Below are 14,762 nucleotides of genomic sequence, written 5' to 3'. Positions count from 1 at the left end.
ATGCTAGGAGAGAGTTACAGAAGGTGATACAATTAGAAAAATTTCATTAAACAAACAAACAAACATAGAAACATTAAAAAAAAATACTTTTTGGGTGAAACCCAGAAAAGTCCAGTGAGGTTCTGAAGAAGAGAGCAAAGCAAGGTTATTGTGAAGAAAATTCCAGGTGCTTTGGTGCTAAAGCTAATGTACTCACCTAGGAAGGTCTATAGGAATTGAACTAATTGATTAAATTAACTTAGAAATAGCTGTTTCTGACCGGTTCTGATCGCTATCACCCCCGATTGTAGTAGCAGTATATCAACATACGTAAATGGATTGTTGATCTGCAGTCATCCTACCCCTCCTGCCCCCCCCAGGTTAGTTTTGGCTTGAAATTGATACAGGGTTCAAATTTCAAGGGTTTTTCTTTGTTTTCCTTTGGACAACATTCAGGAATTTCTCAGTAATTTCTAATCAGTCTCAATATTCAACATTTATTCTGCAAAATATGAATACTAGATTGTTTGGGTATTTAAATTATTTCTGTAAATAATTTATGCAGACTAATATGTATCAATGCCTTAGTCACGTGAGAGTTAATTTATATTCATTTCTGCTGTAGTAATTTGTTTTCATTTAGTAATGTGTTCAGTGCATTTTTAATTGAGTAGAACTTATTCCCCCCCCAGTGGAAGCATCAGTTCACAGCAGTAATGCCCACTGTACAGACAAGACCATCGAAGCTGCCGAAGCCCTGCTTCATATGGAATCTCCTACCTGCTTAAGGGATTCAAGAAGTCCTGGTATGTGCGTGAGCTATTCTTTTTTATATTAAACACGTCACATCACTTCATGATTCTAGAATGAATTTTTTTTTAATACAAGGGAATTGTTGGTGTTATCAAGATCTATTACACATGAATACCTGTGATAGCAATAATTGATTTTTATTTGGCAAAGTTTCCCAAGTCTTAAACACTTAATTTTCATAATAAATGATACAGAAAATGACCGACAGACAAGATATCATAGTATAAATAGCAACTTAATAAATTAAGTTGGTGCAAAAGTAATTGCGGTTTAAAAGGTTAAAAAGAATTGTAAAAACTGCAATTACTTTTGCACCAATTTAGTTTATTAAGTTGCTATTTATACTATCATGTCTTGTTTCCTTAACTCTGGGAAGTTGATAAACCTTTGTACAGTAGTTGTTACACGAATGGCAGATGGGGGCAGTTGCCTCCTGTGACCACTTTCAATCCTTTATTCAGTGATTAATGGGCAGTGAGTCCAGGGAACCGTCCATGGTGGAGAGGAGATAGCTCCCACCATTCCCTCACACTCCCGTCAGGCTGTGAGTTTTCCTTTCCTTTTGGACCCTTTTTCTTTTTAAGACTGCCTTTGAGAGTCATTTTGTTCTAATTTTAATTTGTCCTAATTTTAACATTCAGATGTTAACTTGATTTGATGCAGTAAGTTTGGCCCTTCTTATAGGGTTTTACAATAAATACTCAGAGCTCCCAGGCTTTTCAAGTACAATAGAAATCCCACGTATTCACGGATATGAGAAGAAAATTAGGACATAGTGGTCAGTGTGTTAATTCATGAGTGTATATGAATATGTTAACTGTTTCTTAATTGAAATAGAAATCTCATATTCTGATTATTCATGCACGTTGGAAGGAAGCTGGGACAACATTATTGTATGTAATAGAATACCAAGTAGCAGTCTATATGTACTGTTCTATGACCCCAAATTCAGGATTTTAAATACTGAAAGATGATACTCATTGGGCTGTAATGAGCAGATTTTCCTTTTCTTCATGTTTTAAAATGAGCTGTAAGTGCTTAGTTTTTACTGAAAATACACTTACCAAATGTTTTAAATTTTATACTGTACCCAGTTAGAGAATAATGATGGGCATGTGGAAGGAAATTCATTATTAAAGAACTTAATTACACTTTTATTTTCAAATGTTTTCCTAATTGTCAAAATAATTCAAAGACTTTTATAACGAGCTTGAAAATACAGAAAAGTGAAGAATGGAGGGGTGACTACTCATGATCACACTCTTACCCAGAGGATTAACATTTCCTTCAAGTAGATTTTCTTTGCATTTTATTTCCTTACATACAAGGTGTGATCAAAAAATAGTGAATGTTTAAATTAAAAAAAAAATTTATTATAGTAAGACACATTGCCATTAATCCCCCTCAAAATACTCCGCCTTGCTTCGAACACCCTTATCCCATAGTTTTTGCCACTTTCTGAAGCAGTTCTGGAAGTCCTCTTTCGTGAGTGTCTTTAGTTGCGCTGTCATGGCTGCCTCGATGACCTGAATCATTTTGACTTTGGGGAAGAGCGAGAAGTCACATGGTGCCAGATCCAGTGAATAAGGTGGATGAGGACACACCGTAATGTTTTTGACAGAAATTGCCGTGTACCAGACGCAATGTGTGACAGGGAGCATTGTCGTGATGGAAGATGATTCACGGCACACTTTAAAACGCACCTTCACTCAAACGTCTATGCCTCACACCCGACTGCACCGAACAAGTTGAAACTTTGTCACACACCGTTACTAAGGTTCAGCGTGCTGCTTCCCATATTGAAGATCCTTGTCTTTCTGTTGGATGACACTCGGCAGCAGCATTCATCGTATTTTCGATCACACCTCATACTTTGGATCAGATTGCATATTCAGCAAATTAAGTTCTTATCCTAATTTGATGAATTCTTAATAAACTCACCTCTATTAAATATTGAATTGTCCACATTAAGAAGTATTAATAAGGGTGGGAAATTATAATTTTTCAACTTTTTTTTATAGTGGAAGTGTTTGTCCCTCCTTGTGTATCAACTCCAGAATTTATCCATGCTGCTATGAGGCCAGATGTCATTACAGAAACTGTAGTGGAGGTGTCAACTGAAGAGTCTGAACCAATGGATACCTCTCCTATTCCTACTTCACCGGATAGCCATGAACCAATGAAAAAGAAAAAAGGTAGAGTATATTTATAAATTTCTGGAAAAGAGGGTGCAATTTTTTTGGGTATTGTTTTTCCCATCATAGGATATAGGAAATAATATGCTGTAGATTTATGATTGATGTTATCTTAACTAGATATTCTCAGAGAATCAATGATATTATCTTAACTAGGTATTCTCAAGGAATCAACAAATTGCGATTTTAATTTTATGTTGTAACATCTTGATACTGTTTAAAGGAGTTAGTGTTTAAGCCCTAAAAGTAGTTGCCTGAAAATGAGATTATAACAAGTGTTGGAGGCACAGCAGGGAAATCAGAGATTCACTGCACATTTGTCTACTTTTTGATCCTTTTAGGTACTTAGTTACTTTAAAAAAAAAAAAGATTCTTTTATTCTTGTTTTCTATTTTTTGTAAACTTCCTATTCTATTGTTGGTATTAAAATAAAAGCCCAGTCAGTGTTCTTTTGCATACCTTCTTTTAAATACCAAAATTGCTAATAGGTACTTCTAAGTGAAATAAACTCACCAGTGGGTAAGGAGTATTTCCACTTCCTGTTTGACTCCTGCTGAGACTTCTGCTCTCCTGCTTCCAGGGGTGGGGGACACAGGGCTTCAGCATATCTCCAACCATCCTGAGAAAATGGGAGCAGCAAGTGGATCCTTTTCCTGTTTGAATCAAAAGTAAAATTTGAAAGAAATGAAATCCTATGTAAATGGGTATTCATCTAATTCCTCTTTTTTCACATTTTAGAATAGAAAAAGAATCAAAGGCAAAAATAAGGGAAAAGATGTATTAAAAATAATGGTGTTTTCTGTCATATATTAGACGTATTAAGTTGCTTTGATGTTCATGTGTCTGCTCATTTCTGTGAGGGATACAATTGAAGAATAAGAGTGTCTTCCTTCAGATAATACATATATAGATTGAGAGAGATATGAACATTGAGAAAGATTGAGAGAGAATTTAGAACAAAGAGTCACTTCCTGCTGTAAATGTTTAAAAACAAAAGACATACATACTAAAAGTCCTATTTACCCACTGTCCACTGCTGGTTGTATCCAGTGGGAGCTCTTACAAAATACTTAAGAAATTTTTAGATTTAAAAGAAGATGGAAAAGACCGCGAAAAGCTTGGATCATTTAGGGAACCAAGACCTCTAGATAAACAGGTATATATGGTATTAGCAGCTTGTGTGGTTTGATATAAATCAGGAAATAATTTGCCAGTTTAATATTAATATATATTTGAAAATAGGTGGTCTTAGTGAATGACCATTTAGAAACATAACACCATTATTTATTTATTTATGGTTAAGTACATTTGGGACATACAGTTAAGTAAGTTATGTTTTAATAGCAGGGCCTTCTTTCTTTTTTATTTCCCAAGCTTATAATTACTAACATGTGTTGTGAATCTCTTTAAAAAAGATAGCATACAGTGTTCTATATCCACGGTTTCAGGCTTCCCGTGGGGGTCTTGGAATGTATTCTTGATGGATAAGGGGGACTGTTGTATAATATACTTGAATGTTCCCAACCTCTTCGTTGAGTCTTCCCTTCCCTTTTTCTGCCAGTATTCATCCATCAGTGCTGACGACTGAATACAGTGCATTTCAGACTTACGCCTTCAGTTTAGAGAAGTATAGGTCTTGCTTTTCTACTCATTGTGGACGCTAGTCTGAGAGAACCTCTGGCAGAAACAAAAGGAAGGGCACAGACGTTAATCAGACACAAGAAATAATTACTTGGAAGATTTTCTTACCCTTATAATGTACCTGCATGTTTGATGTGAGGAATTTTAAACACTTAGGCTTAAATTCTGGTGAATTGATTGGCTCAGAGCAGTAGAGTATTTAATATGTTTTACTTTTCCTTATTGTCAGATCCTCTGCCATAGGTAGGTAAAGTTTTATCTAACAGTCCTGTAGACCAGGAAAAAAGTTTGTACTAGAAATTGTTTCTGTTTTCATGTTATTGGAAAAGGTTAGCAAATTGAGGCTCCAACCATGTAAATAATAGGTTAGTAGTACCTGATTTGCCATATCTAAAATGCTGTAATCTAAAATTGCAGTAGTACTTCTAATGCTCTTCTTAAAGGAAACCTTTTCTATACACTGAGTATATTAATCCACAAATTAGTGTCCAGTTTTATGAATAATTGTTATCAGAGTCTGCTAATCATGCTTCTATTATTTTTCCTGTTTTCAATGTATGGTTTCAATATCTTATTTTTTCAGTTGGCCGTAAACCAAAGACCCAGCAATCACCAATTTCCAATGGGTCTCCTGAGTTAGGTATAAAGAAGAAACCCAGAGAAGGAAAAGGTAATGTGGGAGGGCCATTTTGGAAGTGAGATGATTTTTTTCTTCAGTCAGGTGACATTTTTGTATTTGTAAGAAAATTATTTGTAGTACATGCACATGTGGGAGTACTATCTTTGGTAGTAGTTTTTAATAAGGGATGTGTCAGCATCACGTGGGAGCTTTTCCTATTATCTATGCCCAGTCCCTACTTCACTGAGATCCTATAGTCATAGATATACCAGGGGCGTGGAAGGGGGCAGGTGTTTATATTTTGAAAGGTCCTAAGTGCAGCCTGCCGAACACCCTTCTTAAGAGTCATTGTTCATTTACATTCAAATTTCAGTCTTGTATTATTAAAATTGAGGCAGGATGTTATAATGTGAAAATTAAAGTTATAGTCACACCTGGATTAAAAATCGAGTCAGGTGGCCGGTTAGCTCAGTTGGTTGGAGCATGGTGGTGCTAATAACACCAAGGTTGCCGGTTTGATCCCCACATGGGCCACTGTGAGCTGTGCCCTCCTTAAAAAAGAAAAAAACAGAAGAAAATTATAATTTCTCTCCCAATCAATTAAAAAAAAATTGAGTCATTGTTTACTCTTCTGCAAAATGATGATGATAATCTGCATAGGCTTAATAAACTACCTTGTCTGATAAAGAGAGCTTCACATTCTGAATTGTTTTCCTTAAAACCAGAAATAGGATTGTTAATTTTACTTGGGGGTGGGAACTGGGGTGGAGCGTTAAAGCTTACCTGAGGAATGTAGATGAGTCTGACTCAGTGGACCCAGGAGCATTCAGGTCCCTACTGTGTATAAGACATCATCTGTGTTGTATAAAATTCCTTCCAGAATAAGTTCTCTGCTCACTTTTACAATGTTTGCTCATAGGGCCTGATAATCTCCTGGTCATAACATAAAAATTTCCCAGCTACACATCTTGATGGATAGTAGTTGAAAGTGATGCATAATTTAATAGTAAGAGTTTTTAGGTATTGATGCTGATGTAATAGGGCTTCAGAGCTAACAGATGTAACTGTGTGAAATTGAAGATTAATCTTTTTAGGTCAAGAGATTCACACTGGGCTCAACTATGGGTTAATAGATTGGTTGAATTTTGGGGGAAATCCCGAATGGAAGTGCAGTGTTAGAGGAAGAACATGAGCGTTTAGATTGAGTAGCAGTGGCTTGTTCTTCTCACATAGCTTGTACCTTGGATCTGGATTTGAGCGTAGCAAAGGGATCGTGAGTAGGAGCGTCGAGGTGACCTGGTGACTCAGTGGCGGCATATGTGTTCCAATGTCAGGATTCTTTTCGGGTCTTTCATCAGTTGAAGAACCTCTGCACCTAGAGACTTACGAAGGGAATAAAAGAACAGCAGCCTCGAAAGCTTGGTCTTTTCATAACACTGCCCACTAGTTTCCCCCACTTCTAAAGGAAAAAAAAGTGATGCTTTCCTTTTGGGGATTAAGTTCCTTACCTTACCCAGATTCCCTCCCTTTTTCCTATGCAAATCTTAGCCATCTTCCAAGACTTGTGATGTCTTTCCAGTCTGCTTTCTTTTCACTCCTGAAATCCCAGACATTTTTTCTATCATTCATTTGGAATGTAATTACGTATTGCCTTTTGATGTGCTTTATATTGTTCCATACTGTTACTCATTTCTTGTATTGTTACTTAACTTGTCATCTACTTTTTTTCCTTTCCATCTAAACTGTAAATTCCTTGAGTGAGGGACCAGGTTTTAAATGCTTCTCTGTATCCTCTACTACAAGCATAGTATGTGATGAATAAGTATTTCATTTTGCAGAAATATTTTAATATTTCCTCATTTTCAGATTTTGCTAGTAGCATGATCAGATGTTAAGACGTAGTTAACATTTGATGACTACTTGACTAAGTAATTGCCATGTTAACTTTTTAGTGTTTCTATTTAAGGTGCTCATTTTAAGGCTGAAGTACAAATGTCTTTAATAAGAGTTGTTCATATATAATGAAATCCTAATATATTACTTACCTTCACTGTACTGGGTATGATCAGTAGCAAGGGATAGCAATTAAAAAAAATTTTTTTTTAAAGGCAGTAGTTTTCATTGTTAAAAATAATGATAAGAGAAAGTTTTGAAAGGTCATGGGTAGGGTGCACTTTATAAGACATGTAGCTCAGAGTTCATGCCTATAAGTGAATCAAAGAAAAACATGTTTCTTACAAAAAGACTGTATGCCTAATGCCTAAAAAGTTTTGCAGATTTCATTGAATATTGCTTGGCTTTTCAATAAATTAATAAATACCTTTTGATGAATTTTGATCATGGAATTTGGGGTTCAATAAATTTATCCAGAGTTTAAATCTGTGTTAATGAAGAACTGCGAGTCTGTTTAGGTTCACTTAGTGCTTTGCATTATGCCTTCGCCTTCACTGAACTCAAAATCAAGGATAAGGTGATACATGATAGTACAAAATCCAGGACTACATTGTATCAGTATCACAACTGGAAACATACATAGAATGTTAGTTTTAAAAACCAAACATTATCGTTTTTTCACTGACTTGGTGAAGAAAAAAAAACCGAAAAAAAAAACACCAAACATAGTTATGATTTTTGTTATAAAAGATATTTTGTTATTTACTAGACAACACAATTTGACACTGTGCAAATGATTGTCACTGTAGTAAAGTACTTAATGACAGACCTCATATATTTGTGTTTCACTGGTAGTGAATGAATTGTTATCCAGCATAATTCAATATTTGCTTTTAATTGTGTGTTTAATTATGTTAATAATTTTTTTAATCAATGTCTATCGTTGTTTTCAAAGGAAACACAACCTACTTGTGGGAGTTTCTTTTAGATCTACTTCAAGATAAAAATACTTGTCCCCGTTATATTAAGTGGACTCAAAGAGAAAAAGGCATTTTCAAACTCGTGGATTCAAAGGCTGTCTCTAAGCTTTGGGGAAAGCATAAGAACAAGCCAGACATGAACTATGAAACTATGGGACGAGCTTTGAGGTAAGAGCACAAAAGAATGAGTTTTCAAACAAAACTTACATGTTTCCTTATATTGTCTATTAGCTGTTTTTAAATACGAGTTTAAAAAAAAAATCCCTTGTTTATAATAACTTAATTTTGGGGGATATTCTAGAGGAGCTTCTTGGATTTGGAGATAAAATGAGGATAGAGGAGTTTGGTCTAGATGTCTAAAATTTCAGCATCATTGGAAAATCCATTTTTGCAGAAAATGTGCTTTTGCACTTAGGACCATTTCTTAACAGAAAGTTGTAGACCTTTAAGACAGTGAAAGCCAAATGAAATACGGTTTCCAAATTGTTAATTTGCTTCAGTTCCTGCAAATTTGTCATAATGGATATATCTTGATATGAAAATTTCTCTTAAGTTTTGTCAATTAGACAACCCCACAATACTTTGTAATGTACAAGGCTTCTAATTAAAGGTGTTTATAAGTGAACACATAGTTTATGCAACAGTATTCACATATCCCATAGATTTCATCTGTACCAAGCACAGCTTAGGTAATTTTTTCACATGACATCAAATTTTTTTATAACCTATGTAAATCAGAGTTGAATTTTTACCAGTGGTTGTAAAATACAGTAAAATATTCTGTATTTAGGTAAAATTACTTCAGGAATGAACTTTTAACTACTCAAAGTTAGAGGACCTGTGGCATCAAGTTCCAACTTCATTCCTCCTTCAAATTCTCAGCCTTTTGAACAGTTCAGGCAGGAAGAGCTCCTTCTTCTTATCTTACAGGAATAAGTGAATGTTTCTGTTAGTGTCCATTCCACATAGTGTTTTTTTGTTTTTTTTCATGAAATAAGTGTGATACACGTGATTCATTTAGTACTTTTTCCCTTACAGATATTATTACCAAAGGGGTATTCTTGCAAAGGTTGAAGGACAAAGGCTTGTATATCAGTTTAAGGATATGCCCAAAAACATAGTGGTCATAGATGATGACAAAAGTGAAACCTGTAATGAAGATTTAGCAGCAGCCACTGATGAAAAATCGTTAGAACGCGTGTCGCTGTCTGCAGAAAGTCTCCTGAAAGCAGCAACCTCTGTCCGTGGTGGGAAAAACTCATCTCCTCTAAACTGCTCCAGAGCAGAGAAGGGTGTAGCTCGAGTTGTGAATATCACTTCCCCTGGTCGTGATGCTTCATCCAGGTCTCCTCCGACTACTGCGTCTGTATCAGCAACAGCAGCTCCAAGGTAAGTGAGGGAAATTGTCAGTTGTAATGTATTTGCTTTTTAGAAAGCTCCATGGCAAAATGATGTGTTCTTTTTATTAATCTTAGCGTTCTAAGATGCCACCATTGGTTAGGACTTTGAAAAGTACTTGCTATTTTAGATACGTTGTGTTGTTAAAGTAGGTGATGTCCCTTTTAATAGTTTTTAATGGTTTTTGTAGTTCTATAGATAGAACTTAATGTGCTTTAGTTTTTTTAAAGTATATTTACTTCATGGTATTTCATATTTTAAATGTCAGGGATTGTCAGTAACTAAAATTTGGGAGCACTACTTTGTACATTTTGGATTTGTGCTAATCTTTTTGCTCAAGAGACCTACTTTTTAATTTAGCATTAAATATAGTCAACTTCCTTTTCTAATTTATAGGACAGTGCGTGTGGCAATGCAAGTACCTGTTGTAATGACATCGTTGGGTCAGAAAATTTCAACTGTGGCGGTCCAGTCAGTGAACACAGGTGCGCCGTTACTCACCAGTAGTCCAACGACAGCAAGCTCTCCAAAGGTAGTTATTCAGACAATCCCTACTGTGATGCCAGCCTCTGCTGAAAATGGAGACAAAATCACCATGCAGCCTGCCAAAATTATTACCATCCCAGCTGCACAGCTTGCACAGTGTCAGCTGCAGACAAAGTCAAATCTGACTGGGTCAGGAAGCATTAACATTGTTGGAACCCCACTGGCTGTGAGAGCACTTACCCCTGTTTCCATAGCCCATGGTACCCCTGTAATGAGACTATCAGTGCCTACTCAGCAGGCGTCTGGCCAGACTCCTCCCCGAGTTATCAGTGCGGTCATAAAAGGGCCAGAGGTCAAATCAGAAGCGGTGGCAAAGAAGCAGGAACATGATGTGAAAACTTTGCAGCTGGTAAAAGAAGAAAAACCAGCAGATGGAAATAAGACAGTGACCCACGTAGTGGTCGTCAGTGCGCCTTCGGCTATTGCCCTTCCTGTGACTATGAAAACAGAAGGACTAGTGACATGTGAGAAGTAAGCTAGCAGCTCTGCCGTGGACTATAGACTGTTAGTGATAGTACTAACATGAGTATTTGCAAGGGGTGTCAAGAAAAGTCAAAAGAAGACTTTAAAACATTTTTAATGCTTCTAAGAAAACAATCAAATTTACTGGAAATAAATTACCTATCCCATGTTTCAGTGGGAAATGAACTACATATTGAGATGCTGACAGAAAACTGCCTCTTACAGTCGAAAACAACTGAACCCGTCAATAACATAAAGGATTGAAAGGGACCAAGCAACTCACTACAATATCAAGTTACACTAAGACTTGGAACACTAACATTCTGTAAGAGGTTATATAGTTTTCAGTGGGAGGGGTTGGGATGGGTGATTTCATTGTTACATATAGCAATTTTTGATGCATTTTATATGCATACCAGCAATTATTACTGTGTTCACACAGAACTCACTTAACTGGTGCTATGTGAAGACTCTGCTAACATAGGTATTTTAGAATGTGAATTGAAGAATGGATCCAAAAGCTTCAGAAAGAGGATAGCAAAAAAAGATCTAGTGCGATTTTTTTTTTTTTATATCATATAGCTTAAGCTGATTTAAAACAAAGGCCTTAGACTAATTTTTGGTTTTCTTTATTGAAATAAGCTAATGGCTTGTTTGTGTAAAGCTTTTTTTATTAAAAGAAAAAATTTTAAAAATCTTGTACCTAGCACAGTATTGTTATAGAATTTACATGTAACATTTTATATGGTAGTTTAAGTCTGTCAGTTTCTTAATTGTGGACAAATTAACAGTTGGTTCTGGCCTTTTGCTGTAACACGCCTGTGTCACTCACTTAGCCCTGGCATCTGTGCAGACATGTCAGTCTCAGTTCTACTGTCACTTGGAAGTTAAGGCTCAGCATGAATTTTTGTCAGGTAACTCTAATACCTGGAGTTTTCTTTCTTTCTTCCTTTTTTTTTTTTTTTAGTTGAAGTTTAAGAGGGAAAGTACCAGTGTTCAGATTTGAACTATAATAGTTTGTATATTCAACATTTGAAGTATATTCTATTTTGTTGTACTCTTGTTTCAAAGTGTATTCAAGTAGGTTTTCTGAAATATAGAAATGAAATTTATCTTGCGTTTTGTCCTCTGGTGATATTTATGACAATATTCAAAAGCTAGTATAGAGGCATTATTTTAGTTAAGTAATGAAGTCCTATTTCTCCTTCCCAACTGCTGCATAAGAAATTCGACTTGTTTTGTTCCATTATATTAATATTTGGCAAATATCTATCTGCATGTTACCACTTCCTTTCTAATTACTACCTACCATAACAAATTTACTATTTTAATGTTGGCCACACTTAAAGAATTTCTATTATAGATGAAATCAGACCATTTGTTTCACAGCCAGATTTTTTGAGGGTTAGAAAGAATGAGTAACATTCTCGCCCTTTTACAAATTAGGAAGTGGAGGTACCAGAGGGATTAGATGAATTTACTAATTTCGCACCAAACTAGGTCCTGAGACTCCACATCTTAATGCTCTTTCTATTTACTACAAAGAAAAGTTGTCTATTTTTACATCTTTTAGAGATTTAAATAAACTGATACTTAATATTTTGTGGCCTTTAATTGTGCATTTCATCAGATGCTACTTAGATCGACAGATTTTTATAACAACTCCCTTTGTTAATCTTTTATCTTTTCCGTAAATATACCTGATGGGACTTTTTAATAAAAAAGCTCAAAGAAAAACTCACCTGATTCTTACCCCATTAGAGAGTTAATCTCAAATTCTACCTCCTCTCAAAACATTTCCTAAATATTTCAGCTTTCAGAATTGTACTATGTGCTGTGGCACTTAATTGTATTGTCCTTTTGTGCACTGTGGTTTCATTTGTTGAGTCATGTCTTCCATAGTACTTTTCTCGGGCAGCGATTATAGATTACCTACACCCCTCCCCAAGTGCTGAGTGTATTAGATACAGACATGTATTGATTTTGGTAACATTTGCTAAGAACATAAGTCACATTCTATGGAGAATAGCTAAAGAAACTTGAATTTTAGGGAATTCTTTCCCCCAGGCTGTATTAATTGGTTCTAATTAGGTTCCAAGCCAAGGCTACCTAGCTTACCTCCACCACTCTACCTCAACATTTTACTGCATCTCTTTCAGAATAAGTACGCCTGTGGTCTAGATACGGAAGCGTACATGTTGACAGTGTGTACTGATGGAATGTTCTAGTGGTTGACATGATCAGTGGTATGGCTTTTAATCCGAACCCTTCTAAACCATAAATTTTATTTCCTTTTTGTGTCCAGCATATTGGAGAAGAACCACCCGGCAATGGCTTGATGCCACTCCATTTTCCAGCCTCACCAGGCTTTTGAACAATGATCAGCAGCCTGTCCACTTACTCCTTAGGTCATCTTCCAGCAACAATTCCAGCCGTCACCACCCCGCTCACCAAATGAGCAGTATACCTCTTTACAGAGAACATGGAGCTCATGAGCTGTCAACTCCCTCCATTTCTGGAACCCTTGCTATAAGACCATGTACTTATTTCATCATCCACCCTCACCACCAGTCTCCAGAAGGAGGCAGGTGTGGCGCCTTCTTGTACCAGCATTTCTTCCCCCTTTCACACCTACTTGTTTCCTTGTTCCAAGAATAGCGCATCCTTTCTTCAGTAGCTTGCAGTATGAATTCTGGCTTAGAGAGAAACAGTTCTTGTTGAGGTCTCCAATAACCCAATAATCAAATCAAAACAGGTGCTCTGTTTTTTCCCCACACAATCTTGTGGCTCAGCCTTCTTAAAATTCTCCTTTGATTTTCCATAACATCCCTCCTGGTTTACCTCCTGCCTGACCAACTCTTTTTAGGTGACTTTGCTTTCCCGTTTAATGTTAGTACTTACCAAGATTCGGTCTATGGAGCTCTATTCCTCATCGAGTAGTTGTAAGAATTAAATGAGTTAATTTAAATTTGTTAAGGGTTCAGAACCAGTGTCTGGCATATAGCAAGCACTCTATTAAATGTTTACTATTATGATTTCACCTCAACAAAATTGTTTATCTCACCTAATGCATGTGGTTTTTACTACCAACTGTATTGTTCTAGACGTGGTCTTAGATGGGTTTATCTAATTGCCGACTGGCTACTTCCTCCTGACTGTCCAGTTGAACTCTCTTCCGTCTAAAACCTGTTCCTTAGCTCTTAGCTCAGTAAATGACGGTACCATCAACCCATTACTCCTTCCCCTCCGTCACCTTCCCCTTACTTACTGTGCTCTTCCCTGTGGCCTCCCAGGACTCACAACCCCCAACATCTTGCCTTCAGCTGAAGGTGGTATTTAAGGTGGTGACCTCAGCTATTTTGGCAAGGGAACTTTTTCTGGTGTCTTTCTCATGTATACAGGAGGTATACATGTTATATTAAACTTTTGTTTTTCTCCTGTTAATCTGTCTTGTATTACAGGGATGTCTCAACCAAGAACCTAAAAGGATAGAGGGAAAACTCTTCCTTCCCTACAGAGCAATAAGCTCTGTATACACCGTAGCGCCTAGGTGTGAGTAGGGTGTACCATCTCAGCTTGTGTAAGTATGATGTCACAGGATGAAATCCCGTTTCTGCATTTCTCAGAACGCATCCCTATCATTAAGCGGTGTGTGACTATTGGACAATATTTGACATCCAGACATTACATTCTCATCCAGATACGCTTGCTTAAGGCTGTTGTGATGATCTCTTTTCAGGTTGGTGTACTTTGGGGTAGGTAAACAATATTTAATGCCTTTACTTAAAAGTATTCTAATCAATATTGTTTCTCAACATGCTTACCATTAGTGATGCTAAGATTTGAACCAAACAGTACAGATGTTCTTTCTGCTTGACGTACCTTCCAGGTAGTCTTAAGATAGTACGCATGTCTACAATGGACTGAAAACCTCATTTGTTTCTAACGTGGTTCCAATGCAGAGTACTTGGGTGAAGCCTTTTGGGGAACTCTCACTTTGGCGCTGAGGGGTACCAGGCAAGCACAGCATAGACGCCTTAAATGTGCAGCTGTAGATCCAGCTCAGTCCGCTTTAAAACTGAGGGCCTCCGTGTAAATAGTGTGGGCACCACATTTAACAGTATTGAAAGATCAAATCTATCCCAGATTCTTTTTGGATTAAAAAAACAAGACATTAGAAGTCTAGTTTTAAAAGACCATTTATTAGCCTTAAATATATACAACTCATCAATTAAG

General features: G+C 36.5%; 1 protein-coding gene across 11 annotated transcripts in view; it reads left to right on the top strand.

The window, feature by feature from the left end:
• Positions 1 to 14,714, top strand: part of ELF2 (E74 like ETS transcription factor 2) — a 93,285-nt gene extending 78,571 nt beyond the window's left edge. For 6 of the 11 annotated variants that reach the window (XM_033135033.1, XM_033135027.1, XM_033135023.1 and 3 more), the window contains 6 exons: positions 672 to 785; positions 2,814 to 2,987; positions 5,212 to 5,298; positions 8,096 to 8,288; positions 9,159 to 9,509; positions 9,915 to 14,714. In XM_033135033.1, the coding sequence (XP_032990924.1) occupies positions 672 to 785; positions 2,814 to 2,987; positions 5,212 to 5,298; positions 8,096 to 8,288; positions 9,159 to 9,509; positions 9,915 to 10,539 (1,544 nt within the window). In that variant the 3' untranslated portion in view covers positions 10,540 to 14,714. The remainder of the gene's footprint in view (positions 1 to 671; positions 786 to 2,813; positions 2,988 to 5,211; positions 5,299 to 8,095; positions 8,289 to 9,158; positions 9,510 to 9,914) is intronic. The other 5 variants (XM_033135024.1, XM_033135032.1, XM_033135026.1 and 2 more) reach the window with 3 other exon arrangements.
• Positions 14,715 to 14,762: the final 48 nt, after the last annotated feature.

Source organism: Rhinolophus ferrumequinum, chromosome 18, assembly GCF_004115265.2.
Source record: "Rhinolophus ferrumequinum isolate MPI-CBG mRhiFer1 chromosome 18, mRhiFer1_v1.p, whole genome shotgun sequence".
Lineage (NCBI taxonomy): Eukaryota > Metazoa > Chordata > Mammalia > Chiroptera > Rhinolophidae > Rhinolophus > Rhinolophus ferrumequinum.
The sequence above is the reverse complement of the archived record's forward strand: the minus strand, read 5'-3'. Positions and strand labels throughout refer to the sequence as shown.